Source organism: Lissotriton helveticus, chromosome 3_1 (genome assembly GCF_964261635.1).
Source record: "Lissotriton helveticus chromosome 3_1, aLisHel1.1, whole genome shotgun sequence".
Lineage (NCBI taxonomy): Eukaryota > Metazoa > Chordata > Amphibia > Caudata > Salamandridae > Lissotriton > Lissotriton helveticus.
In genome coordinates, this window is record NC_136061.1 from 32,284,364 (window position 1) to 32,311,189 (window position 26,826).

The 26,826-nt window shown below is 51.4% G+C and overlaps 1 protein-coding gene across 4 annotated transcripts in view; it reads left to right on the forward strand.

The window, feature by feature from the left end:
- The window catches only part of STK16 (serine/threonine kinase 16), a 166,411-nt gene that overhangs the window by 42,122 nt on the left and 97,463 nt on the right, over window positions 1-26,826 (forward strand). For all 4 annotated transcript variants that reach the window (XR_013608549.1, XR_013608550.1, XM_078679159.1 and 1 more), the window contains exon 4: window positions 12,920-13,139. Coding sequence is in view for 2 of the 4 variants with exons in the window: in XM_078679159.1 (XP_078535285.1) it covers window positions 12,920-13,139 (220 nt within the window). In the remaining 2 variants the exon portion in view is untranslated. The remainder of the gene's footprint in view (window positions 1-12,919; window positions 13,140-26,826) is intronic.

Here is a 26,826-nt window from a genome sequence, read left to right on the forward strand (position 1 = left end):
AGCCACCTAGAGTCCCAGTCCCAGAGTTTCAATCCACAGGAAGGGCCCTCGATCCCAGATGGAAGGGCATCCAGTAACCTACGGGCAACATGCACTCCGTAGAAGGATAAAATTGATCCCAACAGGGTACTAAGAGGAGGAGTATTCGGTATGCATCACAGGAGACGAAGCAGGAAGTTAACAGGGAATTTATTGGGGGTGGCAAACAAGAGCTGAAAAAAGGAAATCCTGAGTGCCTCTCCCCTTGGTCTCCCAATGCCACCTCCCCAGGTACAAAAAACAACAAGTGATGGACTGAATGTGGATCAATGTCACACACTCCCCCAGTCAAAAGATCTGGGCCCAAATCACCGTTCCGTTCTGGGAAGGACATGGCTTTTGTAGTTCGGACTGGACTGTTCCCATGGGGCAACAGGGTCAGAGCTGATTTGCATATCGCCATTGTCTAACCCAGGGTGGTGTGGAGTGCAAAAAAACGATGGATTTGGGCCCAGATCTTTTGACTGGGGGAGTGTGTGACATTGATCCACATTCAGTCCATCACTTGTTGTTTTTGCAATTGCCGCCCTAAGTGCGCTGGGGATGCCCAGACGTGGGTCCCAGGCACTCCACACCACTTGGAGTCAAGCTAGCCGGGCTGAAGAGAGGTGTTACCTCGAAACCGGTCCGGTCCTCGGATGCTTGATTCCGTTCTGGGAAGGACAATGCTTTTGTAGTTCGGACTGGACTGTTCCCATGGGGCAACAGGGTCAGAGCTGATTTGCATATCGCCATTGTCTAACCCAGGGTGGTGTGGAGTGCAAAAAAACGATGGATTTGGGCCCAGATCTTTTGACTGGGGGAGTGTGTGACATTGATCCACATTCAGTCCATCACTTGTTGTTTTTGCAATTGCCGCCCTAAGTGCGCTGGGGATGCCCAGACGTGGGTCCCAGGCACTCCACACCACTTGGAGTCAAGCTAGCCGGGCTGAAGAGAGGTGTTACCTCGAAACCGGTCCGGTCCTCGGATGCTTGATTCCGTTCTGGGAAGGACATGGCTTTTGTAGTTCGGACTGGACTGTTCCCATGGGGCAACAGGGTCAGAGCTGATTTGCATATCGCCATTGTCTAACCCAGGGTGGTGTGGAGTGCAAAAAAACGATGGATTTGGGCCCAGATCTTTTGACTGGGGGAGTGTGTGACATTGATCCACATTCAGTCCATCACTTGTTGTTTTTGCAATTGCCGCCCTAAGTGCGCTGGGGATGCCCAGACGTGGGTCCCAGGCACTCCACACCACTTGGAGTCAAGCTAGCCGGGCTGAAGAGAGGTGTTACCTCGAAACCGGTCCGGTCCTCGGATGCTTGATTCCGTTCTGGGAAGGACATGGCTTTTGTAGTTCGGACTGGACTGTTCCCATGGGGCAACAGGGTCAGAGCTGATTTGCATATCGCCATTGTCTAACCCAGGGTGGTGTGGAGTGCAAAAAAACGATGGATTTGGGCCCAGATCTTTTGACTGGGGGAGTGTGTGACATTGATCCACATTCAGTCCATCACTTGTTGTTTTTGCAATTGCCGCCCTAAGTGCGCTGGGGATGCCCAGACGTGGGTCCCAGGCACTCCACACCACTTGGAGTCAAGCTAGCCGGGCTGAAGAGAGGTGTTACCTCGAAACCGGTCCGGTCCTCGGATGCTTGATTCCGTTCTGGGAAGGACATGGCTTTTGTAGTTCGGACTGGACTGTTCCCATGGGGCAACAGGGTCAGAGCTGATTTGCATATCGCCATTGTCTAACCCAGGGTGGTGTGGAGTGCAAACAAACGATGGATTTGGGCCCAGATCTTTTGACTGGGGGAGTGTGTGACATTGATCCACATTCAGTCCATCACTTGTTGTTTTTGCAATTGCCGCCCTAAGTGCGCTGGGGATGCCCAGACGTGGGTCCCAGGCACTCCACACCACTTGGAGTCAAGCTAGCCGGGCTGAAGAGAGGTGTTACCTCGAAACCGGTCCGGTCCTCGGATGCTTGATTCCGTTCTGGGAAGGACATGGCTTTTGTAGTTCGGACTGGACTGTTCCCATGGGGCAACAGGGTCAGAGCTGATTTGCATATCGCCATTGTCTAACCCAGGGTGGTGTGGAGTGCAAAAAAACGATGGATTTGGGCCCAGATCTTTTGACTGGGGGAGTGTGTGACATTGATCCACATTCAGTCCATCACTTGTTGTTTTTGCAATTGCCGCCCTAAGTGCGCTGGGGATGCCCAGACGTGGGTCCCAGGCACTCCACACCACTTGGAGTCAAGCTAGCCGGGCTGAAGAGAGGTGTTACCTCGAAACCGGTCCGGTCCTCGGATGCTTGATTCCGTTCTGGGAAGGACATGGCTTTTGTAGTTCGGACTGGACTGTTCCCATGGGGCAACAGGGTCAGAGCTGATTTGCATATCGCCATTGTCTAACCCAGGGTGGTGTGGAGTGCAAAAAAACGATGGATTTGGGCCCAGATCTTTTGACTGGGGAAGTGTGTGACATTGATCCACATTCAGTCCATCACTTGTTGTTTTTGCAATTGCCGCCCTAAGTGCGCTGGGGATGCCCAGACGTGGGTCCCAGGCACTCCACACCACTTGGAGTCAAGCTAGCCGGGCTGAAGAGAGGTGTTACCTCGAAACCGGTCCGGTCCTCGGATGCTTGATTCCGTTCTGGGAAGGACATGGCTTTTGTAGTTCGGACTGGACTGTTCCCATGGGGCAACAGGGTCAGAGCTGATTTGCATATCGCCATTGTCTAACCCAGGGTGGTGTGGAGTGCAAAAAAACGATGGATTTGGGCCCAGATCTTTTGACTGGGGGAGTGTGTGACATTGATCCACATTCAGTCCATCACTTGTTGTTTTTGCAATTGCCGCCCTAAGTGCGCTGGGGATGCCCAGACGTGGGTCCCAGGCACTCCACACCACTTGGAGTCAAGCTAGCCGGGCTGAAGAGAGGTGTTACCTCGAAACCGGTCCGGTCCTCGGATGCTTGATTCCGTTCTGGGAAGGACATGGCTTTTGTAGTTCGGACTGGACTGTTCCCATGGGGCAACAGGGTCAGAGCTGATTTGCATATCGCCATTGTCTAACCCAGGGTGGTGTGGAGTGCAAAAAAACGATGGATTTGGGCCCAGATCTTTTGACTGGGGGAGTGTGTGACATTGATCCACATTCAGTCCATCACTTGTTGTTTTTGCAATTGCCGCCCTAAGTGCGCTGGGGATGCCCAGACGTGGGTCCCAGGCACTCCACACCACTTGGAGTCAAGCTAGCCGGGCTGAAGAGAGGTGTTACCTCGAAACCGGTCCGGTCCTCGGATGCTTGATTCCGTTCTGGGAAGGACATGGCTTTTGTAGTTCGGACTGGACTGTTCCCATGGGGCAACAGGGTCAGAGCTGATTTGCATATCGCCATTGTCTAACCCAGGGTGGTGTGGAGTGCAAAAAAACGATGGATTTGGGCCCAGATCTTTTGACTGGGGGAGTGTGTGACATTGATCCACATTCAGTCCATCACTTGTTGTTTTTGCAATTGCCGCCCTAAGTGCGCTGGGGATGCCCAGACGTGGGTCCCAGGCACTCCACACCACTTGGAGTCAAGCTAGCCGGGCTGAAGAGAGGTGTTACCTCGAAACCGGTCCGGTCCTCGGATGCTTGATTCCGTTCTGGGAAGGACAATGCTTTTGTAGTTCGGACTGGACTGTTCCCATGGGGCAACAGGGTCAGAGCTGATTTGCATATCGCCATTGTCTAACCCAGGGTGGTGTGGAGTGGAAAAAAACGATGGATTTGGGCCCAGATCTTTTGACTGGGGGAGTGTGTGACATTGATCCACATTCAGTCCATCACTTGTTGTTTTTGCAATTGCCGCCCTAAGTGCGCTGGGGATGCCCAGACGTGGGTCCCAGGCACTCCACACCACTTGGAGTCAAGCTAGCCGGGCTGAAGAGAGGTGTTACCTCGAAACCGGTCCGGTCCTCGGATGCTTGATTCCGTTCTGGGAAGGACATGGCTTTTGTAGTTCGGACTGGACTGTTCCCAGGGGGCAACAGGGTCAGAGCTGATTTGCATATCGCCATTGTCTAACCCAGGGTGGTGTGGAGTGCAAAAAAACGATGGATTTGGGCCCAGATCTTTTGACTGGGGGAGTGTGTGACATTGATCCACATTCAGTCCATCACTTGTTGTTTTTGCAATTGCCGCCCTAAGTGCGCTGGGGATGCCCAGACGTGGGTCCCAGGCACTCCACACCACTTGGAGTCAAGCTAGCCGGGCTGAAGAGAGGTGTTACCTCGAAACCGGTCCGGTCCTCGGATGCTTGATTCCGTTCTGGGAAGGACATGGCTTTTGTAGTTCGGACTGGACTGTTCCCATGGGGCAACAGGGTCAGAGCTGATTTGCATATCGCCATTGTCTAACCCAGGGTGGTGTGGAGTGCAAAAAAACGATGGATTTGGGCCCAGATCTTTTGACTGGGGGAGTGTGTGACATTGATCCACATTCAGTCCATCACTTGTTGTTTTTGCAATTGCCGCCCTAAGTGCGCTGGGGATGCCCAGACGTGGGTCCCAGGCACTCCACACCACTTGGAGTCAAGCTAGCCGGGCTGAAGAGAGGTGTTACCTCGAAACCGGTCCGGTCCTCGGATGCTTGATTCCGTTCTGGGAAGGACATGGCTTTTGTAGTTCGGACTGGACTGTTCCCATGGGGCAACAGGGTCAGAGCTGATTTGCATATCGCCATTGTCTAACCCAGGGTGGTGTGGAGTGCAAAAAAACGATGGATTTGGGCCCAGATCTTTTGACTGGGGGAGTGTGTGACATTGATCCACATTCAGTCCATCACTTGTTGTTTTTGCAATTGCCGCCCTAAGTGCGCTGGGGATGCCCAGACGTGGGTCCCAGGCACTCCACACCACTTGGAGTCAAGCTAGCCGGGCTGAAGAGAGGTGTTACCTCGAAACCGGTCCGGTCCTCGGATGCTTGATTCCGTTCTGGGAAGGACATGGCTTTTGTAGTTCGGACTGGACTGTTCCCATGGGGCAACAGGGTCAGAGCTGATTTGCATATCGCCATTGTCTAACCCAGGGTGGTGTGGAGTGCAAAAAAACGATGGATTTGGGCCCAGATCTTTTGACTGGGGGAGTGTGTGACATTGATCCACATTCAGTCCATCACTTGTTGTTTTTGCAATTGCCGCCCTAAGTGCGCTGGGGATGCCCAGATGTGGGTCCCAGGCACTCCACACCACTTGGAGTCAAGCTAGCCGGGCTGAAGAGAGGTGCTACCTCGAAACCGGTCCGGTCCTCGGATGCTTGATTCCGTTCTGGGAAGGACATGGCTTTTGTAGTTCGGACTGGACTGTTCCCATGGGGCAACAGGGTCAGAGCTAATTTGCATATCGCCATTGTCTAACCCAGGGTGGTGTGGAGTGCAAAAAAACGATGGATTTGGGCCCAGATCTTTTGACTGGGGGAGTGTGTGACATTGATCCACATTCAGTCCATCACTTGTTGTTTTTGCAATTGCCGCCCTAAGTGCGCTGGGGATGCCCAGACGTGGGTCCCAGGCACTCCACACCACTTGGAGTCAAGCTAGCCGGGCTGAAGAGAGGTGTTACCTCGAAACCGGTCCGGTCCTCGGATGCTTGATTCCGTTCTGGGAAGGACATGGCTTTTGTAGTTCGGACTGGACTGTTCCCATGGGGCAACAGGGTCAGAGCTGATTTGCATATCGCCATTGTCTAACCCAGGGTGGTGTGGAGTGCAAAAAAACGATGGATTTGGGCCCAGATCTTTTGACTGGGGGAGTGTGTGACATTGATCCACATTCAGTCCATCACTTGTTGTTTTTGCAACCTCCCCAGGTACAGCCCCAATGCGAGTGGCTCTCAGGAAGTCTATGTAGAGGTGCAGCTACAAGCATAACAGGAGGTCATACCTTGAGCGCATGTGGGTATTCATATGGGGAGGCGTGTTTGGAAGCCACAAAAGGGGGGACACGAGCAGAAGCTTGTTGAGGTGGCGTACCCGAAGGCCCAGAGCAAAAGCGAACCTGTAACTTTGAGAAGGGCGTGTTAGGAATCCAAGGGGGAGGAGTATCCAGAGTGCAAGAAGGGTCTTATGGTATAGTGCAGCCCTGGTCTCATGGGAAGGCATGCTCTCGAGTCAAGGTTGACTGGTATGTAAGAAGTCATGGAAGTGGTGTACCCAGAGGTACCCCGGGGACGTGTCCCAAGTCCAAAAAGTGAGACTATCCAGCAGCCCTGGGGCCACCGCGTGAGGTTATCATGATCCATTCATGGAGTTATATGTGCAATGGAAGAGAAGCTGAAAGGTGAAAGCCATGTGGCATAGAGTACAGACATCCTATGCAAGAGCCTAAGGTGCATACTTAGAGGCCATTTGCAATCCCACGGAAGGAGGGTGGCTTTTGGAATTGTCCAGCCTTGTGTATACTGAAATCCATGGAATAGGCCTTATCAGGCCCTTGTGGATAACTTTATTTTTATAAGCAATTTTATCCAAGTGCTGAACATGTAGCAGAAGTTGTTGGCATAAAAAGAATGGAGACTGCCTCATCAAGAGAAGGTAATAAATGGGGGTGTAGAGTTTTTGAGTGTTTGGTGAAAAGGAGAACAATATTTGCGAGGAAAAGAGTTTGTTAATTAAGGACTAGAGCGGCGAAAGATCGAGCGAAGGGAGGGATGTTTTATTAAGACAGAATGACATATGGTATGGAGAAAGACAAGGTACAGAGACAATTGAAAAGAAATTATCTACCTAGAAAAAGATGACCTTAAAAGGATAAAAAATCGACACACTAGACAGGTGCTCGTGCAAGCTCGAGCGGTAGCTCAACACTTGGCAATGATGCAACATGTTTCAGTGAATTAGAGACTCCGTGCTGCTCTGCGGAGGCAGGCAGGCCACAAATTTAAATATTTTCTAAGCCAACTCCGCCTTCTACTATCCAGTGGTTTAGTATATTGAGTGCCCTTACATTTGGTCATAGTAACAACTGCAATTTACACCTGTAGTAGTTGACAAAAAAATGGGGGAAAAACAGGTCAGCATTATTAAAAGATTTCCAGATGTAGAGGAGCACATGGACATGCTGCCGTTTGTGTAGGAGATGCGCCAGGCTACGCCCTGCTTCTTCCCCATGCCTCTTACTTGTGCATGTTGTGATCTTACCCATCTCTAGCTCCGCTGCTGCAGATGCTTTCATTGAGCACCGGTACGTTTGTGGGACCTTGTGCTGCAGGGTTTGTACGTCCGCAGTCATGAGTACCGGCTACACAGACAGTCAGAAACTATGCCTTATTACATTTCAGTACGTGTGCATTGACAAACGTCAGCAGGTAACTCCACCACTTCTTTTCTGCCTCGCGGTTTATTTCGCAGTAAGTAACATAGGTTCACATCTTAATTGATTTTACTAGCAGTTTTCGTGTGCCCCTCCAATTAAAAATAAAATGGTCACACCCATCTTCATGGTCATGGCTACAGCATCCACCCCATTTCCTTACCAAACTGCACAGCTCCCAGCCCTCCCAAGGCTCTTCTTCCGAGGGTTGCACTGCCACAGCTGCAGACGGAGGGCCTCTTAAGAAAGACCCTGTATGAAAGCCGTGGGCCTGGCTCTTGAACTAGTCACTGCACTGCCACAGCTGCTGTTAGAGAGACACCTAAGAAACGCCCTGAATGAAATCCTTGCGCTTGGCTCTAGATGCAAGAGTTGCTGTGCCAGGGCTGCTGAGCGAGAGCCACTTAGGAAACACCTTGTATGAAATCCTTGCGCTTGGCTCTAGATGCAAGAGCTGCTGTGCCAGGGCTGCTGAGCGAGAGCCACTTAGGAAACACCTTGTATGAAATCCTTGCGCTCGGCTCTGGATGCAAGAGCTGCTGTGCCAGGGCTGCTGAGCGAAAGCCTCTTAGGAAACACCTTGTATGAAATCCTTGCGCTTGGCTCTGGATGCAAGAGCTGCTGTGCCAGGGCTGCTGAGCGAAAGCCTCTTAGGAAACGCTCTGATTGAAATCCTTGCGCTTGGCTCTGGATGCAAGAGCTGCTGTGCCAGGGCTGCTGAGCGAGAGCCTCTTAGGAAACACCTTGTATGAAATCCTTGCGCTTGGCTCTAGATTCAAGAGCTGCTGTGCCAGGGCTGCTGAGCGAGAGCCACTTAGGAAACGCCCTGATTGAAATCCTTGTGCTTGGCTCTACATTCAAGAGCTGCTGTGCCAGGGCTGCTGAGCGAGAGCCACTTAGGAAACGCTCTGATTGAAATCCTTGCGCTTGGCTCTAGATGCAAGAGCTGCTGTGCCAGGGCTGCTGAGCGAGAGCCTCTTAGGAAACGCTCTGATTGAAATCCTTGTGATTGGCTCTGGATGCAAGAGCTGCTGTGCCAGGGCTGCTGAGCGAGAGCCTCTTAGGAAACGCTCTGATTGAAATCCTTGTGCTTGGCTCTAGATTCAAGAGCTGCTGTGCCAGGGCTGCTGAGCGAGAGCCTCTTAGGAAACGCTCTGATTGAAATCCTTGTGATTGGCTCTGGATGCAAGAGCTGCTGTGCCAGGGCTGCTGAGCGAGAGCCACTTAGGAAACGCCCTGATTGAAATCCTTGTGATTGGCTCTAGATTCAAGAGCTGCTGTGCCAGGGCTGCTGAGCGAGAGCCTCTTAGGAAACGCTCTGATTGAAATCCTTGTGATTGGCTCTGGATGCAAGAGCTGCTGTGCCAGGGCTGCTGAGCGAGAGCCTCTTAGGAAACGCTCTGATTGAAATCCTTGTGATTGGCTCTAGATTCAAGAGCTGCTGTGCCAGGGCTGCTGAGCGAGAGCCTCTTAGGAAACGCTCTGATTGAAATCCTTGCGCTTGGCTCTAGATTCAAGAGCTGCTGTGCCAGGGCTGCTGAGCGAGAGCCTCTTAGGAAACGCCCTGATTGAAATCCTTGTGATTGGCTCTGGATGCAAGAGCTCCTGTGCCAGGGCTGCTGAGCGAGAGCCTCTTAGGAAACGCTCTGATTGAAATCCTTGTGATTGGCTCTGGATGCAAGAGCTGCTGTGCCAGGGCTGCTGAGCGAGAGCCTCTTAGGAAACGCCCTGATTGAAATCCTTGTGCTTGGCTCTAGATGCAAGAGCTGCTGTGCCAGGGCTGCTGAGCGAGAGCCTCTTAGGAAACGCCCTGATTGAAATCCTTGTGCTTGGCTCTAGATGCAAGAGCTGCTGTGCCAGGGCTGCTGAGCGAGAGCCTCTTAGGAAACGCTCTGATTGAAATCCTTGTGCTTGGCTCTAGATACAAGAGGTGCCATGTTATAGTTGCGGGGCGAGAGCCTCTTAGGAAACACCCTGGATGAAAGTCCTGAGCCTTGGATCTTGAGCTAGTAGCTGCAGCAACAAAGTCTCCTAGGAAGGACCCTGCATGAAAGCCTGGTGCCTGGCTTTTCATCCAAGAGCTGCACTACTGTAACCTGATGGACAACCAGTAAACTTCGCTCCAGGCCTCTGTGGTATGGTTTCTGTTTCAAGGGCTGCACCACGCTAGCAACGATGGAAAGCTATTAAATGAAGTCCAGGTATTGAAGCCTGGGTTTTAGCTCATGATCTAAGGATGACACTGACACTCGGTGTCTCAGTCCGGATGCAAGGACTTCACTATTCTACCCCTTGATAGAGAGCCAATAAGTACTGTCCTGATCTCCAGGCCTGGTTCTCAGTCTGAATCAAAGGGCTGCACTGCTCTACCTCTTGGTAGAGAGCCAATAAACACTGTCCCACTCTCCAGGCCTGCTGCCTAAGTCCAGATTGAAGGCTTGCAGTGATTTCTGATTTTGTTCTTTTTCTTTGATCAACAAGGCAGGCAGCGGTAACCCCTAAAGAAGTGCATTGGGATTGGGGAGTTCAGTTGTTGAAAGCACTATATGAACGGTTTGACCTTTGGATGCAGCACGCTTTGGTTTTTACCGCATCGATCAGGAATAACTTTTCCAAAAATTACGCAATAAATTTATGTCAGAAAAGCAACGAAGACTGAAAACTTTGTGTGAAAAATAGTGGCAAGTGTGGCCTGGAGAGGAAGTGCGACCAGACCAAACACAAATCCCCAGCAGGTGTACTGTGTGCTCCAGTACAGTGAAGACACAGTGATCAGAGGGGACACCCATGTTTGCACACAAAAGCATTGACGCATGGATTACATTCATAAAGGAAGTATTATCTAGGAGCCTTGAGGTTCACCATTCTCTGTGCGTCTGGTAACATGTCACTGTATAATGTCCAGTGGTCTGCTGTGCACATCTATGAATTGTCACAATAGCATCAGCACTCCTTAAAGGGCAGGACCCCTGATGACAGTGTGCCCAGCACTGACTATGCTGGCTGGTAAATGGGGATCTTCTATTTGTTGTCCTAAGAAACACAGGCGTGCTGAGGTTTACTGTTTCTCTAGTCATGGGCCTGTTTGAGGACCTGTGGCTCGACTCAATTCTACTTTTTGAAAACAACAAGGGAACCCAAAGAAGTCGGCAAGGGACCTTGGGAGTCAATATTATTAAGGCAACAGTGGTCCCTTACAAATAATAATGCTTAATCAATAAATATAGACAAAGTCGTTGCTATATTTGAAAGCGACATGCCCAGCCGGGCAGAGGTCTTGATATTTACTTTCAGTCAATGTAAAACATGAATAACACGCAATATACAAGACAGGGCACAAGCCTGTACCCAGTCAATCACACAAGAAATATCAGGACAGGGAGCAATTAAAGGGAACAAACAAAAGGGCTTAGGCAAGAGCTAAACGTTCTGTAAACTTGTTAATCGCACAGTTTTGATAATAAAACAGGACAATATTGACACCTTCACACTTTTAAAGGGCAAATAAATCACTCACTGTCCTGATATTTCTTGTGTGATTGACTGGGTACAGGCTCGTGCCCTGTCTTGTACATTGTGTGTTATTCATGTTTTACATTGACTGAAAAGTAAATACCTAGACCTCTGCCCGGCTGGGCATGTCTCTTTCAAATATAGCAACGACTTTGTCTATATTTATCGACTCAATTCTATTCATCAGCTTTGTAAAGTGAATGGCTACCCGGGAGGTGACCAGCTGGTGGAAGGTACTTGGGCCCTATTTGTGTTTTGTGTCATAAACCTCGATGTCAAGTGAGGGCTTCGGAGGGAGAGCCAGGGCTGCTATCAGAGCGTAAATGCTATCACTCTCTCCGGGAAGCACCCCGAGCGCCTTCGCTAGTACTTTATGTTACGAGTGGTGGTGTGTTACCGACCGGAAGCTCCGTGCTGACGTGACCTTGATCAGGGATGGTCCAGCCTCTGTTCCTCATGTGGAAGATCTTTATATAATCTAATTCGAGTAGCTTTGGAGTTCGTGGGACCTCGTTGAATGACTGGGGATGGGGCAGAGCTCAAACTCTCTAGGACACTGTCCAATGGAATAGGACTTTACCCCATGGCGCAGCAGGGTTTCTAGGGTAAGTGCATGTTCCCTGAGTAGCCATGAGCGCTCGAGGCCCTTCTCTGGCAATTGAGAAGGACCCCCAGCTTCCTGTTGTTGGGACTCCGTGTAAAGACCGATTTGTTTTTCGAGAACACTTTTTCTGCAATGGTTTTTGCTTTTCAGGACTGGATATTGTTTTTTAACCAAATTAATTTGTCGCTCTCTTGTCTCTGGAGATGCGAGCAGCTGAGGATGTAGCAGCTGCAAGAAGCACTGGGAATAAATAACTAGGAGCTAGAAAGTCCTTGGGCACGCCACATGCTGACATGTTTTATTCTATTTATTTTCTATACTGCTCAGTGCTGCTGGGTGTCTTTTTCTGGGCATGTTTGAGATAGGAGCTCTTCTGGAAATGCAGAGAGGGCCCAGACCAACAGAAGCTAGCGCTTAGACAGGGCAGGCGTGATGATCAGAGGCAGAGGGGCAGGCCTTCAGAATCTCTTGCAGTTTCAGACCTTTGATTTGTTTGTAATTAGTATATGGCATTGCAACAGTGTACCGGCTGCCATTGGCATCCCATCAGAGCACGTTTTTGGTAGGTCAGGGATGGCTTCCCAGAGCCACTTCTAAAATTTCCAATACAATATCATGCAGTTAATTGTTTGGAATGTGTGTGTTGCGTTGGGGACATGCACAGTGTTGTGTCTTAATGTGTACTGTTGTAGGATAGTGCTAGCGTGCCTTGGTGCTGTACTGAGTGTGGTAGTGCCACTTATCTGTGCTGTGTTGAGTGTGTGTGCTTTGTTATGTATGATGTGTACTGTTAGAAGTTACAAGGGTGATCCCTGATAAATACATTGCGTGTTGTTTTGCAGTTAGTGACACATCGCTACATGCTGCGTCTGAGCTGTGTTGGTTGTGTGTGTAGTGTTCGGTCTAATGTTTAATCTTTGCGTTACTTGTATGATACCAAAGCTTGTTTTGCAGTTCAAACAGGAGTGGAGGTTGAGCTAGGTGATGCGTTACTAGCCCGTTGCTGAAGAAAGGGCGATGGACAAACGTTGATCTGCAGCAGCTGCACCGCCCAGAGAGCTAGTTTAAAAGGGTGCTGCACATACCTCCTTTACTCAGGGTTTTCTGCTGGAGGTTGGTGTCTGGCCTTAGCTTGGGGATTAGGCTCAACCCCTCCTGGTACTCCTTACACTAGAGAGCTTTTTTCAGAGGGTGCCTTCATGCTGAGAGTTGTCGGTGGTTGACGAGTGGGTGGATGCAAGGGACCCAACACCTTCTCTTGGCAAGGGCCACCCATCACCTGTTACTCTAGGAGGCAGAGGTGGCGTCCCACGCCTTCTTCCTAGGGGCAGGGCAGGGTAGTAGTAAATTAGTAGATGTGATAAGGCAAGAGTATTCTGCACACTTGAATTGCTCCAGACATTTTGCTGGTGTCTTGCAGTGGCTTTAGCTATGTGGACCTGGTGGAGGGAATCCACGATGGACGTTTCTACGCCTTGAAGAGAATTCTCTGCCATGACCGAGATGGGAGGAAGGAGGCTCTGCAGGAGGTGGAGATGCATCAGCTCTTCGATCACCCCAACATTCTGCGCTTGGTGGCACATAGCGTGGTGGAGAAGGGGCCCAAGTGGGAGGCCCTGCTCCTACTTCCCTTTGTAGAGGTAAGAGACAACAGCGCTGATCCTGGTGGATGAGGGTGGAGGCTTCACTGGTGACGGACGTCCTGTAATGGGGTGGGGGCTCTGAAAGGATTGATGGTCAATGGCTACAATAGGGCTTAATGCAGAAGTGCAGAGGGGCAGCATGGAGTGGCTGGAGGTGAGTGAGAAGGGGCAGAAGAGAGCTGAGGGGCAGCATGGAGTGGCTGGAGGCGAGTGAGAAGGGGCAGAAGAGAGCTGAGGGGCAGCATGGAGTGGCTGGAGGTGAGTGAGAAGGGGTAGAAGAGAGCTGAGGGGCAGCATGGAGTGGCTTAAAGTGAGTGAGAAGGGGCAGAAGAGAGCTGGGGGCAGCATGGAGTGGCTGGAGGCGAGTGAGAAGGGGCAGAAGAGAGCTGGGGGCAGCATGGAGTGGCTGGAGGTGAGTGAGAAGGGGCAGAAGAGAGCTGAGGGGCAGCATGCAGTGGCTGGAGGTGAGTGAGAAGGGGCAGAAGAGAGCTGAGGGGCAGCATGGAGTGGCTGGAGGCGAGTGAGAAGGGGCAGAAGAGAGCTGAGGGGCAGCATGGAGTGGCTGGAGGCGAGTGAGAAGGGGCAGAAGAGAGCTGGGGGCAGCATGGAGTGGCTGGAGGCGAGTGAGAAGGGGCAGAAGAGAGCTGGGGGCAGCATGGAGTGGCTGGAGGTGAGTGAGAAGGGGCAGAAGAGAGCTGGGGGCAGCATGGAGTGGCTTAAAGTGAGTGAGAAGGGGCAGAAGAGAGCTGGGGGCAGCATGGAGTGGCTGGAGGTGAGTGAGAAGGGGCAGAAGAGAGCTGAGGGGCTTCATGGAGTGGCTGGAGGTGAGTGAGAAGGGGCAAAAGAGAGCTAAGGAGCAGCATGGAGTGGCTGGAGGTGAGTGAGAAGGGGCAAAAGAGAGCTGGGGGCAGCATGGAGTGGCTGGAGGCGAGTGAGAAGGGGCAGAAGAGAGCTGAGGGGCAGCATGGAGAGGCTGGAGGTGAGTGAGAAGGGGCAGAAGAGCGCTGAGGGGCAGCATGGAGTAGCTGGGGGTGAGTGAGAAGGGGCAAAAGAGAGCTGGGGGCAGCATGGAGTAGCTGGGGGTGAGTGAGAAGGGGCAGAAGAGAGCTGGGGGCAGCATGGAGTAGCTGGAGGTGAGTGAGAAGGGGCAGAAGAGAGCTGGGGGCAGCATGGAGTAGCTGGGGGTGAGTGAGAAGGGGCAGAAGAGAGTTGGGGGCAGCATGGAGTGGCTGGGGGTGAGTGAGAAGGGGCAGAAGAGAGCTGAGGGGCAGCAGGGAGTGGCTGGAGGCGAGTGAGAAGGGGCAGAAGAGAGCTGGGGGCAGCATGGAGTGGCTTGAGGTGAGTGAGAAGGGGCAGAAGAGAGCTGAGGGGCTTCATGGAGTGGCTGGAGGTGAGTGAGATGGGGCAGAAGAGACCTGAGGGGCAGCATGGAGTGGCTAGAGGTGAGTGAGAAGGGGCAGAAGACCGCTGAGGGGCAGCATGGAGTGGCTGGAGGTGAGTGAGAAGGGGCAGAAGAGAGCCGAGGGGCAGCATGGAGTGGCTGGGGGCGAGTGAGAAGGGGCAGAAGAGAGCCGAGGGGCAGCATGGAGTGGCTGGAGGTGAGTGAGAAGGGGCAGACGAGAGCTGAAGGGCAGCATGGAGTGGCTGGAGGTGAGTGAGAAGGGGCAGAAGAGAGCTGAGGGGCAGCATGGGGTGGCTGGGGGTGAGTGAGAAGGGGCAGAAGAGCGCTGAGGGGCAGCATGGAGTGGCTGGTGGTGAGTGAGAAGGGGCAGAAGAGAGCTGAGGGGCAGCATGGAGTGGCTGGGGGTGAGTGAGAAGGGGCAGAAGAGAGCTAAGGAGCAGCATGGAGTGGCTGGAGGTGAGTGAGAAGGGGCAAAAGAGAGCTGAGGGGCAGCATGGAGTGGCTGGGGGCGAGTGAGAAGGGGCAGAAGAGACCTGAGGGGCAGCATGGAGTGGCTGGAGGTGAGTGAGAAGGGGCAAAAGAGAGCTGAGGGACAGCATGGAGTGGCTGGGGGCGAGTGAGAAGGGGCAGAAGAGACCTGAGGGGCAGCATGGAGTGGCTGGAGGTGAGTGAGAAGGGGCAGAAGAGAGCTAAGGAGCAGCATGGAGTGGCTGGAGGTGAGTGAGAAGGGGCAGAAGAGCGCTGAGGGGCAGCATGGAGTGGCTGGAGGTGAGTGAGAAGGGGCAGAAGAGAGCTGGGGGCAGCATGGAGTGGCTGGAGGTGAGTGAGAAGGGGCAGAAGACCGCTGAGGGGCAGCATGGAGTGGCTGGAGGTGAGTGAGAAGGGGCAGAAGGGAGCTGAGGGGCAGCATGGAGTGGCTGGAGGTGAGTGAGAAGGGGCAGAAGAGAGCTGAGGGGCAGCATGGAGTGGCTGGAGGTGAGTGAGAAGGGGCAGAAGAGCGCTGAGGGGCAGCATGGAGTGGCTGGAGGCGAGTGAGTAGGGGCAAAAGAGAGCTGGGGGCAGCATGGAGTGGCTGGAGGTGAGTGAGGAGGGGTAGAAGAGAGCTGAGGGGCAGCATGGAGTGGCTGGAGGCGAGTGAGTAGGGGCAAAAGAGAGCTGGGGGCAGCATGGAGTGGCTGGAGGTGAGTGAGGAGGGGTAGAAGAGAGCTGAGGGCAGCATGGAGTGGCTGGAGGTGAGTGAGAAGGGGCAGAAGAGAGCTGAGGGGCTTCATGGAGTGGCTGGAGGTAAGTGAGAAGGGGCAGAAGACCGCTGAGGGGCTTCATGGAGTGGCTGGAGTTGAGTGAGAAGGGGCAAAAGAGAGCTGGGGGGCTTCATGGAGTGGCTGGAGGTGAGTGAGAAGGGGCAGAAGAGGGCTGGGGGCAGCATGGAGTGGCTGGGGGCGAGTGAGAAGGGGCAGAAGAGAGCTAAGGGGCAGCATGGAGTGGCTGGAGGTGAGTGAGAAGGGGCAGAAGAGGGCTGGGGGCATCCTGGAGTGGCTGGAGGTGAGTGAGAAGGGGCAGAAGAGAGCTGAGGGCAGCATGGAGTGGCTGGAGGTGAGTGAGAAGGGGCAGAAGAGCGCTGAGGGGCTTCATGGAGTGGCTGGAGGTGAGTGAGAAGGGGCAAAAGAGAGCTGGTGGCAGCATGGAGAGGCTGGAGGCGAGTGAGAAGGGGCAGAAGAGAGCTGAGGGGCAGCATGGAGTGGCTGGAGGTGAGTGAGAAGGGGCAGAAGAGAGCTGAGGGGCAGCATGGAGTGGCTGGAGGTGAGTGAGAAGGGGCAGAAGAGCGCTGAGGGGCTTCATGGAGTGGCTGGAGGTGAGTGAGAAGGGGCAGAAGAGAGCCGAGGGGCAGCATGGAGTGGCTGGGGGCGAGTGAGAAGGGGCAGAAGAGAGCTGGGGGCAGCATGGAGTGGCTGGAGGCGAGTGAGAAGGGGCAGAAGAGACCTGAGGGGCAGCATGGAGTGGCTGGAGGTGAGTGAGAAGGGGCAGAAGAGCGCTGAGGGCAGCATGGAGTGGCTGGAGGTGAGTGAGAAGGGGCAGAAGAGAGCTGAGGGCAGCATGGAGTGGCTGGAGGTGAGTGAGAAGGGGCAGAAGAGAGCTGAGGGGCAGCATGGAGTGGCTGGAGGTGAGTGAGAAGGGGCAGAAGACCGCTGAGGGGCAGCATGGAGTGGCTGGAGGTGAGTGAGAAGGGGCAGAAGACCGCTGAGGGGCAGCATGGAGTGGCTGGAGGCGAGTGAGAAGGAGCGGAAGAGAGCTGAGGGGCTTCATGGAGTGGCTGGTGGTGAGTGAGAAGGGGCAGAAGAGAGCTGGGGGCAGCATGGAGTGGCTGGAGGCGAGTGAGAAGGGGCAGAAGAGAGCTGAGGGGCTTCATGGAGTGGCTGGAGGTGAGTGAGAAGGGGCAGAAGAGAGCTGAGGGCAGCATGGAGTGGCTGGGGGCGAGTGAGAAGGGGCAGAAGAGAGCTGGGGGCAGCATGGAGTGGCTGGAGGTGAGTGAGAAGGGGCAGAAGAGAGCTGAGGGGCAGCATGGAGTGGCTGGAGGTGAGTGAGAAGGGGCAGAAGAGAGCTGGGGGCAGCATGGAGTGGCTGGGGGTCAGTGAGAAGGGGCAGAAGAGAGCTGAGGGCAGCATGGAGTGGCTGGAGGTGAGTGAGAAGGGGCAGAAGAGAGCTGAGGGCAGCATGGAGTGGCTGGAGGTGAGTGAGAAGGGGCAGAAGAGAGCTGAGGGGCATCATGGAGTGGCTGGAGGTGAGTGAGAAGGGGTAGAAGAGAGCTGAGGGGCAGCATGGAGTGGCTGGAGGTGAGTGAGAAGGGGCAGAAGAGAGCTGAGGGCAGCATGGAGTGGCTAGAGGCGAGTGAGCAGGGGCAGAAGAGAGCTGAGGGGCATCGTGGAGTGGCTGGTGGTGAGTGAGAAGGGGCAGAAGAGAGCTGAGGGGCAGCATGGAGTGGCTGGAGGCGAGTGAGAAGGGGCAGAAGAGAGCTGGGGGCAGCATGGAGTGACTGGAGGTGAGTGAGAAGGGGCAGAAGAGAGCTGGGGGCAGCATGGAGTGGCTGGAGGTGAGTGAGAAGGGGCAAAAGAGAGCTGAGGGGCTTCATGGAGTGGCTGGAGGCGAGTGAGAAGGGGCAGAAGAGAGCTGGGGGCAGCATGGAGTGGCTGGAGGTGAGTGAGAAGGGGCAAAAGAGAGCTGAGGGGCTTCATGGAGTGGCTGGAGGTGAGTGAGAAGGGGCAGAAGAGAGCTGGGGCAGCATGGAGTGGCTGGAGGTGAGTGAGAAGGGGCAGAAGAGAGCTGAGGGGCTTCATGGAGTGGCTGGAGGTGAGTGAGAAGGGGCAGAAGAGAGCTGGGGCAGCATGGAGTGGCTGGAGGTGAGTGAGAAGGGGCAGAAGAGAGCTGAGGGCAGCATGGAGTGGCTGGGGGCGAGTGAGAAGGGGCAGAAGAGAGCGGAGGGCAGCATGGAGTGGCTGGAGGTGAGTGAGAAGGGGCAGAAGAGAGCTGAGGGCAGCATGGAGTGGCTGGGGGCGTGTGAGAAGGGGCAGAAGAGAGCTGAGGGGCAGCATGGAGTGGCTGGAGGTGAGTGAGAAGGGGCAGAAGACCGCTGAGGGGCAGCATGGAGTGGCTGGAGGTGAGTGAGAAGGGGCAGAAGGGAGCTGAGGGGCAGCATGGAGTGGCTGGAGGTGAGTGAGAAGGGGCAAAAGAGAGCTGGGGGGCTTCATGGAGTGGCTGGAGGTGAGTGAGAAGGGGCAGAAGAGAGCTGAGGGGCTTCATGGAGTGGCTGGAGATGAGTGAGAAGGGGCAGAAGAGAGCTGAGGGCAGCATGGAGTGGCTGGAGGTGAGTGAGAAGGGGTAGAAGAGAGCTGGGGGCAGCATGGAGTGGCTGGAGGTGAGTGAGAAGGGGCAGAAGAGCGCTGAGGGGCTTCATGGAGTGGCTGGAGGTGAGTGAGAAGGGGCAGAAGGGAGCTGAGGGGCAGCATGGAGTGGCTGGAGGCGAGTGAGAAGGAGCGGAAGAGAGCTGGGGGCAGCATGGAGTGGCTGGGGGTGAGTGAGAAGGGGCAGAAGAGCGCTATGGGGCAGCATGGAGTGGCTGGAGGCGAGTGAGAAGGAGCGGAAGAGAGCTGGGGGCAGCATGTAGTGGCTGGGGGTGAGTGAGAAGGGGCAGAAGAGAGCTGAGGGCAGCATGGAGTGGCTGGGGGCGAGTGTGAAGGGGCAGAAGAGAGCTGGGGGCAGCATGGAGTGGCTGGAGGTGAGTGAGAAGGGGCAGAAGAGAGCTGGGGGCAGCATGGTGTGGAAAAGTAAATTTTGCCATGTTATATGTGCCTACGTGTTCCCCATGTTATGTTATATGTGCATGATCGATATGCATGTATTCCCTTCTGATCGATTAAAGACGCAATTACAGTTGTGTCCATCTCTAGTATGCCAGTTTCCAGTCTTCGTGAAAGCAACGAATATTAGGCCTATGTAAACCTACGTTGCCACATTTTACAGTGTGCACGTTAATTCATTGAATTGTCCCCGTTTCTAGGCCTCAAAAGGGCCCGGACTCAGATTCAGTTCCTGTCTCCTGAACACTCTCCGAGGAGCGATACAGCCCCCACCTATATCCCTGACCCTTAGCTTACTTCTTGCCGCGCAGTGCCCGGCCCGGCCTGGCTCTGCCTCCCAGTCTGCCAAGAATATGTTATGTTTCTAGTTATCAGTCCAGCCTTCCTTCTCTGCATTCCTAAGCTACTGAATCGCATCAATAGTTTCCGTCATGGTCTAGCCTTTATGTCTCCATGTAAGAGAAATACTGTATTAATGTTCATAGAATATCACTAGCACTGCACTACATATAAAATTATGTATACACCAGTCTTAGAGTCAAGTAGCCTTTGCCCTGATAACTTTTAGATTCTATCAACATGTACTCTAAACACCAGATACTAGATATGCCTGGGTACATGTCGCTCTGACACTCCAGACTTTAGTCTCCTCTTCTAGCGCAGAAGTCATAGCCCCCCAGTTCTCCCTGGTAACACGTCATTGCCCATTTGCGCGCACCACTAGGTTAGAGGTCCCAGCTGCTCAGGTAGCCCCCTCCATGTTTCCGCCCCTTTTATGACATATTCTGTTACGTTTGCATCACATGTCTATGTATACGCCCTGTACATGCCTTCTTGTTACATCATCTTACCCTTATCTTTCGCGACTGCTATGAACCATGCCTACTGCTACGCCTACTGTATTGAATGTAATGTATTTGTTTAACTATAAATATTGTGCACTGTTATTAAAAGTTACCCTTATGCTCCCAGATCCTGCCCCCGGCAGCTGCCATCCTATTCCCGTGCAGGCTGTCCTGTTCCTGTCCTTTATGCCTATTAAAGCCTGTCAACTTCAGCTACCTCGAATCTTGACTCTTATTTATTGAGCTACCCGTTTATTGATTATTATTTTATTTACCACATAATGGCGCCCGAATAGGGACTTGCCCTTTCCCCACGCGCCGGAGAAGCCACGCAGGCCCCCTGATCCTCTGCAGCCGTGACGGAACCATACCGTGCACGTGCAGATATTTCTGCTTCAAGTATCCCTCAGGCCCACGGAGGAGACGGAGGTTGCGGTCCAGCATCCTAACGAGGCGGTGGAGGAACGCGGCGAGTCCCGACCAGAGCCCAAGCCGAGAGTCCAAGGTCCGAGGTATCCGGAGGCCCACCTGTAACTGAAGTCCGAAGTTCGTAGTCCGTCGTCGTAGCAGTCCAGTCCAGTCCGAGGCCTTCCGTTCTTGCTGCCCGGTGAGTACCGTTGCTGGGGTAGTATCTAGACAGGGTCAAAGTAATTTGTCTCTGGTCCGTGGGTTTGGGTACACAGATCCAACACGAAGTGTCCACCTAGGTGGATGCGGGTCCTGACGTGTCTCTTTATGGGACCGGTAAGTTTCGTACTGTTTTAGCAGTGCATCTAGTTATTCTAGTAAGTTCTGTTCTCGAGAAATTCATGTGTTCTGTTCTCAGTATTCCAGGTAATATTCTGTTCGAACTGTTATTCTAAATGTTATTCCATGTGTTTTCAATGTCGTGGTATGAGTGATTCGTTTTTCAGTTATTATTGTGTTTATTGTGTATTGTATTGTGTCCAGACTCCAGCCTAAATTATGCCTTTGTTCTCGAAATTACGTCAGTTAAGAACTAGAAAAGGTCTGCTCGAGGAAGCAGTTCCTGTCCCGCCTAGGGACAGTCCAGGTCATTTTATGTATCATAAGCATGGCATAAGTGCCATATTATATCTAGATTTATGGGTGGAATACACCAAGGAATTAGAAGAGAAATATAGATGGCCCGTGTCAGGTACATGGGATGCCGAGTGTATCATGCGAGTAGAAGAAGCATTATGGAAAAAGAAAGCCAGACAGTCCCAGAAAGATGCCATCGAGTTATGGCGCAAAGAATCTCATAGAAGAACAGAAAAAGAAATCAGAAAATCAGAATTAAGTAGGGAATCCTCAGAAAGAGCCCAAGAAAGGGAATTAATCGAAGTAGGTGAACGAGTTAAAGCCGAACAGTCAGACAGACAGAGAAATGCCCTTATTAAGGGTATGTATCCTCTTCTTGCCGAGGGCTTGCCGAAAGCAACCCCGGAAGCACCATGTAATTTTCCGCCGCCATTAGTTCCGATTAAGCTACGTCACAAACCGACTGCAGCTGATATTTTTCTCTCGTCCTATTTGGACGACACAGTCCCAGAATATGCAAATCCTGTTCCGCCAGCTCCCGTAAATAATGTAATTCCTGTTCCTCCAGCCACCGGGGCACCCGTTGCAGTACCTGTTACGGTACCCCCGGTCCAGCCTACAGTACATGTACCCGCTACATCAGTCACTCTGCCAGCACGTATAATACCCGTCGACGATTCTAGTTTAGGGGCCTCGGGGGGGAAGTCCTCCTGGAACCCCGCCTCAGCACAGACGTCTGACATTAATCGAGCTACATGCCCGAGCGTTACAGCGGTCGCCCAAAAATCAGTCAGTTGCAGATATCAAACGAGCTCTTACAGAATGCCGTTATGATCCAGTCCCAGGCGATGATGGTATGGTCCTGTATTCATTGCGTGTAAGACGGGTGACCGAATATTTGGACACCCTACCGAATATGAAAGAATATCTAGACAGAATATATCGTTTCATCCGTACAGGAGCAGATCCAGAAAGTATTGGCGATGCCATGACTCAAAGAAAGGTCGAGATTCAGCTCATGCTATTAAAGTTTCTAATTAATTGTTTAATAAGGGAACAAGATTATCCAGATAAAGATCCGGAAGAAATGAAAGTCCTGACCAGGTGGAGTGACCATATAGCCGAGGGAAGACACAAGACACTAGCTAGTATAGAGAGTATGTACAAGAAAATCCGTAGGGAAATAATAAAGTTACACGAGAAACGAAAAGCAGTACAAGTAAGCGAGAAAGAAGACAACTCTTCTACTGAAGAGATAGACGACGAGAATCCCACCAGAATAGCGTATGTAGGTAGAACTAGACTTCCCGAACAACATTCACGCCTAGAACACAAGAAAGTTTTCCCTTCTTCAGCACCAGAACAAGGTTCTCTTGAACAAGTATTCCAAGCCACCGATCACATTCTGAAATCACGAATCGGTTATAGTGAACTTAGTACCATGCATGAACAAGAACTAGCCCGATCAGCAGTCCGATGGGCTACTGATTCTACCACTTTTCCAGATGAAATAGTGGCACAAATGTTTCTGAAACTGCCCCCAGCCGAGCAGCGACTGGTGGGTATGTATATGATCCAGCACCTCATTACACTGTATGAGGGACAACATTCTGATCCAGGTCCGTTACATGATGTTCTGAACGAGTTACTCCAATATAGATGGAAAGGTTTAGGTACCGATTTAATTAGTGTCATTCTAGAACAGCGCCACAAATATAGAACGTTTCTGAATCCGCATTTTGTTTACGTCTCACCTCCAGAAAGTAAACCCTTTTACATAGATAGACAGCATCCGTTACGAGAAGTACACCCAGTTAGGACAGCGGGTGGTGAAATGCAACGAGTATTTGTTTACACCCCTATCACAAAGATGGAACTCTTAGAAATGAAGAAATTAATTCCCTGTCATGACAAAGATCCAGCAGGGTTCCATCGAGAATTAAAAGACATGCTCAGAATGGGAGAATACACGTATCCAGATATTATTAAAATGCTAAAGGTCCTGTTGCCCGCAGGGGTATATGAAAAACTCAAGGAAAAGGAATGGGAGGTAGGCTTGCCTCTCATCGAGATACCTGTAGATCAAGAGGGTCCCTATGTACACAGTCAAGTATTAGGGAAAGACAGAAAGTTTCTGATTGATACAGGGGCAAGTAGGACTACTATCAGTCATGACGAGGTTCCAGGGGCTCCGCTCTCAGGCTCTAGAAATGTTTCCCTTGGATTTTCAGGAAAGCCAATTGTTAATGAAATTTCAAAACCAGTTTCCCTAGAAGTTGGTCCATTGTCCCGAACTACTGATTTGTTACTTACGAAGTCATGTCCAGAAAATTTGTTAGGCATTAAAACATTGAAAGAATTAGGTGCAGTTATTTGCTGTTCTCCAGAAGGAGTCCGATTGTTTTTGCGTGACTTCAAAGGTCACTATGTATTACGTGATTTTGATCCAAGGTTACTAAATGTCCCGCAGCATCTATGGGCGCAAGGTCCAACTGATGTAGGATGTATGCACATCACACCCCATCGTGTGACTCTCAAACAAGGTATAGTTTTGCCACGAATCAGACAGTACAGATTGCCACCTGAGGCTGTAGCAGCCTTATCCAAAATTATTGACGAGCTTATTGCTCAAGGAGTGGTTGTAGAAACTGACTCCAATGTATGTAATTCTCCTATCATTCCGGTCCTGAAACGTACTGATCCAAATGCACCTCCAGTATATCGATTAGTGATTGACCTTCGAGAGCTTAATAAATGTATCATACCCCAGTATCCAGTAGTCCCAGATATTTCTTCCCTATTAACAGCCATTGATTCTGAAGCTACATTTTTCACTGTTATCGACCTCAAGAATGCATTTTTCAGTGTCCCCATTCATCCAGACAGCCAGTACCTTTTTGGTTTTTGTTTAAATGGAAGGAGCTATAAATTCACACGAGCTCCTCAAGGTTTCACAGAAAGTCCTAGTATTTACAGTCAAGCACTTAAAAGACAACTAGACAATATTCACATGCCATCTGACACTGCCCTGCTCCAGTATGTCGATTATCTACTGATCACAGCCCGTTCTGAACGTGACTGCGAGCGTGCGTCACTTACGGTTCTGTATTTCCTGGCCGAGCAGGGGCACAAGGTGTCCCCTTCCAAATTACAATTCTGTGTCCAGCAAGTGATCTACTTAGGCCACTTACTGTCCAAGTGGGGTAGGCAGTTGACACCAGACCGTATCCAGTTAATAGCGAGTCTTCCACAGCCCAAGACACAGAAGGAGGTACGAGCTTTTATTGGCCTCACTTCTTATTGCAGACAATGGATTCCTCAGTATGCATTTCTAGCCAAGCCACTGATGCAGTTAACGACACAGGAGGCAGCCGTATCGACTGTCCTCCCTTGGACCCAGGAACATACACTTGTTTTCAATGAATTAAAGAAAGCCTTATGCCAAGCACCTGTTCTAGCTACACCGAACTACAGTAAGCCTTTTACACTCTTTGTCACAGAACGTGATGGTACTGCATTATCTGTTCTCACACAAGATCAAGCAGGACAATACAAGCCCTGTGCTTATTTTTCGAGCACATTAGATCCAGTAGCCCAGGCTCTGCCTGCATGCCTCAAGTCAGTTGCAGCCACAGCTCTAGCAATCAGACAAAGTGATTCCATAGTGTTAGGACACTCCCTGACAGTACAAGTTCCACACTCCGTGGAAGTTCTTTTAAATCGAACACAGACTCAGCACTTGACCATTGCACGTTTAACAGGTTATGAACTGACACTGTTCCAGCCACACATAGAAATCAGACGCTGCAACGTTCTAAATCCTGCTACACTGTTACCGTCAGTTACTTCAAATCCTGCCACACATGACTGTGTGGAAGTTGTTAACACTATGACAAAGCCAAGACAAGACCTGACAGACATTGCATTACCTAACCCCGACCTGACACTTTATGTGGATGGTTCATGTATGAGAACAAGTACAGGAGAACTAGTAGCCGCATATGCAGTGACTACTGAAACTGAAGTTATAGAAACGCATCGTATTGACACCCTGTCTGCTCAAGCAGCAGAGCTAGTTGCTCTGACCCAAGCCTGCATACGTGCCAAGAACCTGAAAGTAAATATATATACATATTCACATTATGCATTCGGAGTCGTACATGACTTCGGAGTGCTCTGGCAGGAGAGAGGTTTCATGACTTCTCATGGAACCAAGATTCAGCATGGTCTCCTCATTCAAGCTCTGTTAGATGCAATACATTTACCGACAGCTATCGCTATCATGAAGTGCAAGGCACATACGAAAGTTACTGACATCATTTCCCAAGGTAACGATCTAGCAGATCGAACAGCCAAGCTTACAGCTCAGACTCCAGACATTCCAGTTAACACGACACAGACACTCACTCTAGATCAGACTACTTGTATGACTGTCAAGGACCCTACACAAGATGTCATAGACATACAGTTACATGCTACTCCCGAAGAAATCAAGAAATGGTCCGAACAAGGAGGGGTCCAGACAGATCAAGGATGGTTGACGAAGGGAAAAGCCACATGGTTTCTCCCCGACTCTATGGTTCAAGTCATCATTAATACCGCACATAGTCCAGCACATCTAGGAGAAAAAGCTATGTTAGACAGTATTCAGAACCTTTGGTTCAACAAGCACTTACGAGCTGCAGCCAAGCAGAAAGTCCGTACCTGTATGATATGTTGTCAGTTCAATCCAGGTAAAAGTGTCCCGGTGGAACAAGGTGGATTCCAACCTCCTGACCACCCTTTTGAAGTCCTCCAGATGGATTACATTCAGATGGAGCGATGTCGAGGTTTCAAGTATGTTCTCGTAGTTGTATGCGCTTTGTCCAGGTGGACAGAAGCATATCCTGTTCCAGATTACACAGCCGCGACCACTGCCAGGCAGTTGGTTCGTGAATTCTTTCCCCGTTATGGACTCCCTAGGGTCGTGTATTCTGATAACGGCCAGCCATTCTCATCTGAGCTCATGAAACATGTTTCCCTTCTGTTAGGGTACCAGTGGAAGTTCCATTGTGTGCGCCATCCTGAAGCAGCCGGTCTCGTAGAGAGACATAATCAGACCCTGAAAATCCGTATTGCTAAGACATGTAAAGAGAAAGGTGTAGACTGGCTAGTCGCCCTGCCAGTTGCTTTATTTTTCATGAGGATGGTTGCACATTCCAGATCAGGTCTGTCCCCTTATGAGGTCGTATTCGGCCGCCCCCCAAACATGTGGGGTACACCTAGACCCCGCAGTATTACAGATGTTTCCAGTAATATGTTGACAGATTACCTAGCTTCCTTGATGTCTGCCCTACACTCTTGTCGTTCCCAGGTTGCCGCTGCATTTCCAGACAATACTGAAGTGAAACCGCATGAGGTCATTCCAGGCGACCTCGTCCTTGTAAGGAACTTTGATCGTTCAAGTCCGCTGGAGCCTCGTTGGAAAGAGCCGCGACTTGTCCTCCTGACCACCCGCACGGCCGTGAAGTTGGAGGGCCGCAAGGGGTGGGTCCATCTGAGCCATATAAAGAAGTTCCATGGAGTTCGAGAAAAAACATTTTCAAAGGACTGTTCCATTTTTAAAGACTGCCTGAAACCAGACTCTAATCTGAATCCTGAACTGAAAGTTCCTCTGTTAGAGAAAACTCCGCAACAGGAGTATAAGTTAAAGCTCCGGTCTAGTAAAATAAGTCAGCCAGTTTAATTGTCTAAGTCCCTCTCGGGTGAAACGGTTAGACAGGTTTCTGACATGTATGAGATAGACCCCCATAGTGAGAGAGTTAGTCAAAACTCTATAAGATGTATTGTTGTCACCTTTCGGTTACAAGAATGGAAGGAGCCAAGACTAGAGGGCGATTATTTCTAATTTATTGGGGTTATAGTTTGTGAAACACAACACAAAGTCCGTGATGCTCTATACAAGAGCAGTCGCAAGGTCGTTATCCTCGGAACACTTCCTGGGGTGCTTCCTGGGGTACTTCCTGGGACACGTCTTGGGTCGAGGTCCGGGAGTCTCCAGC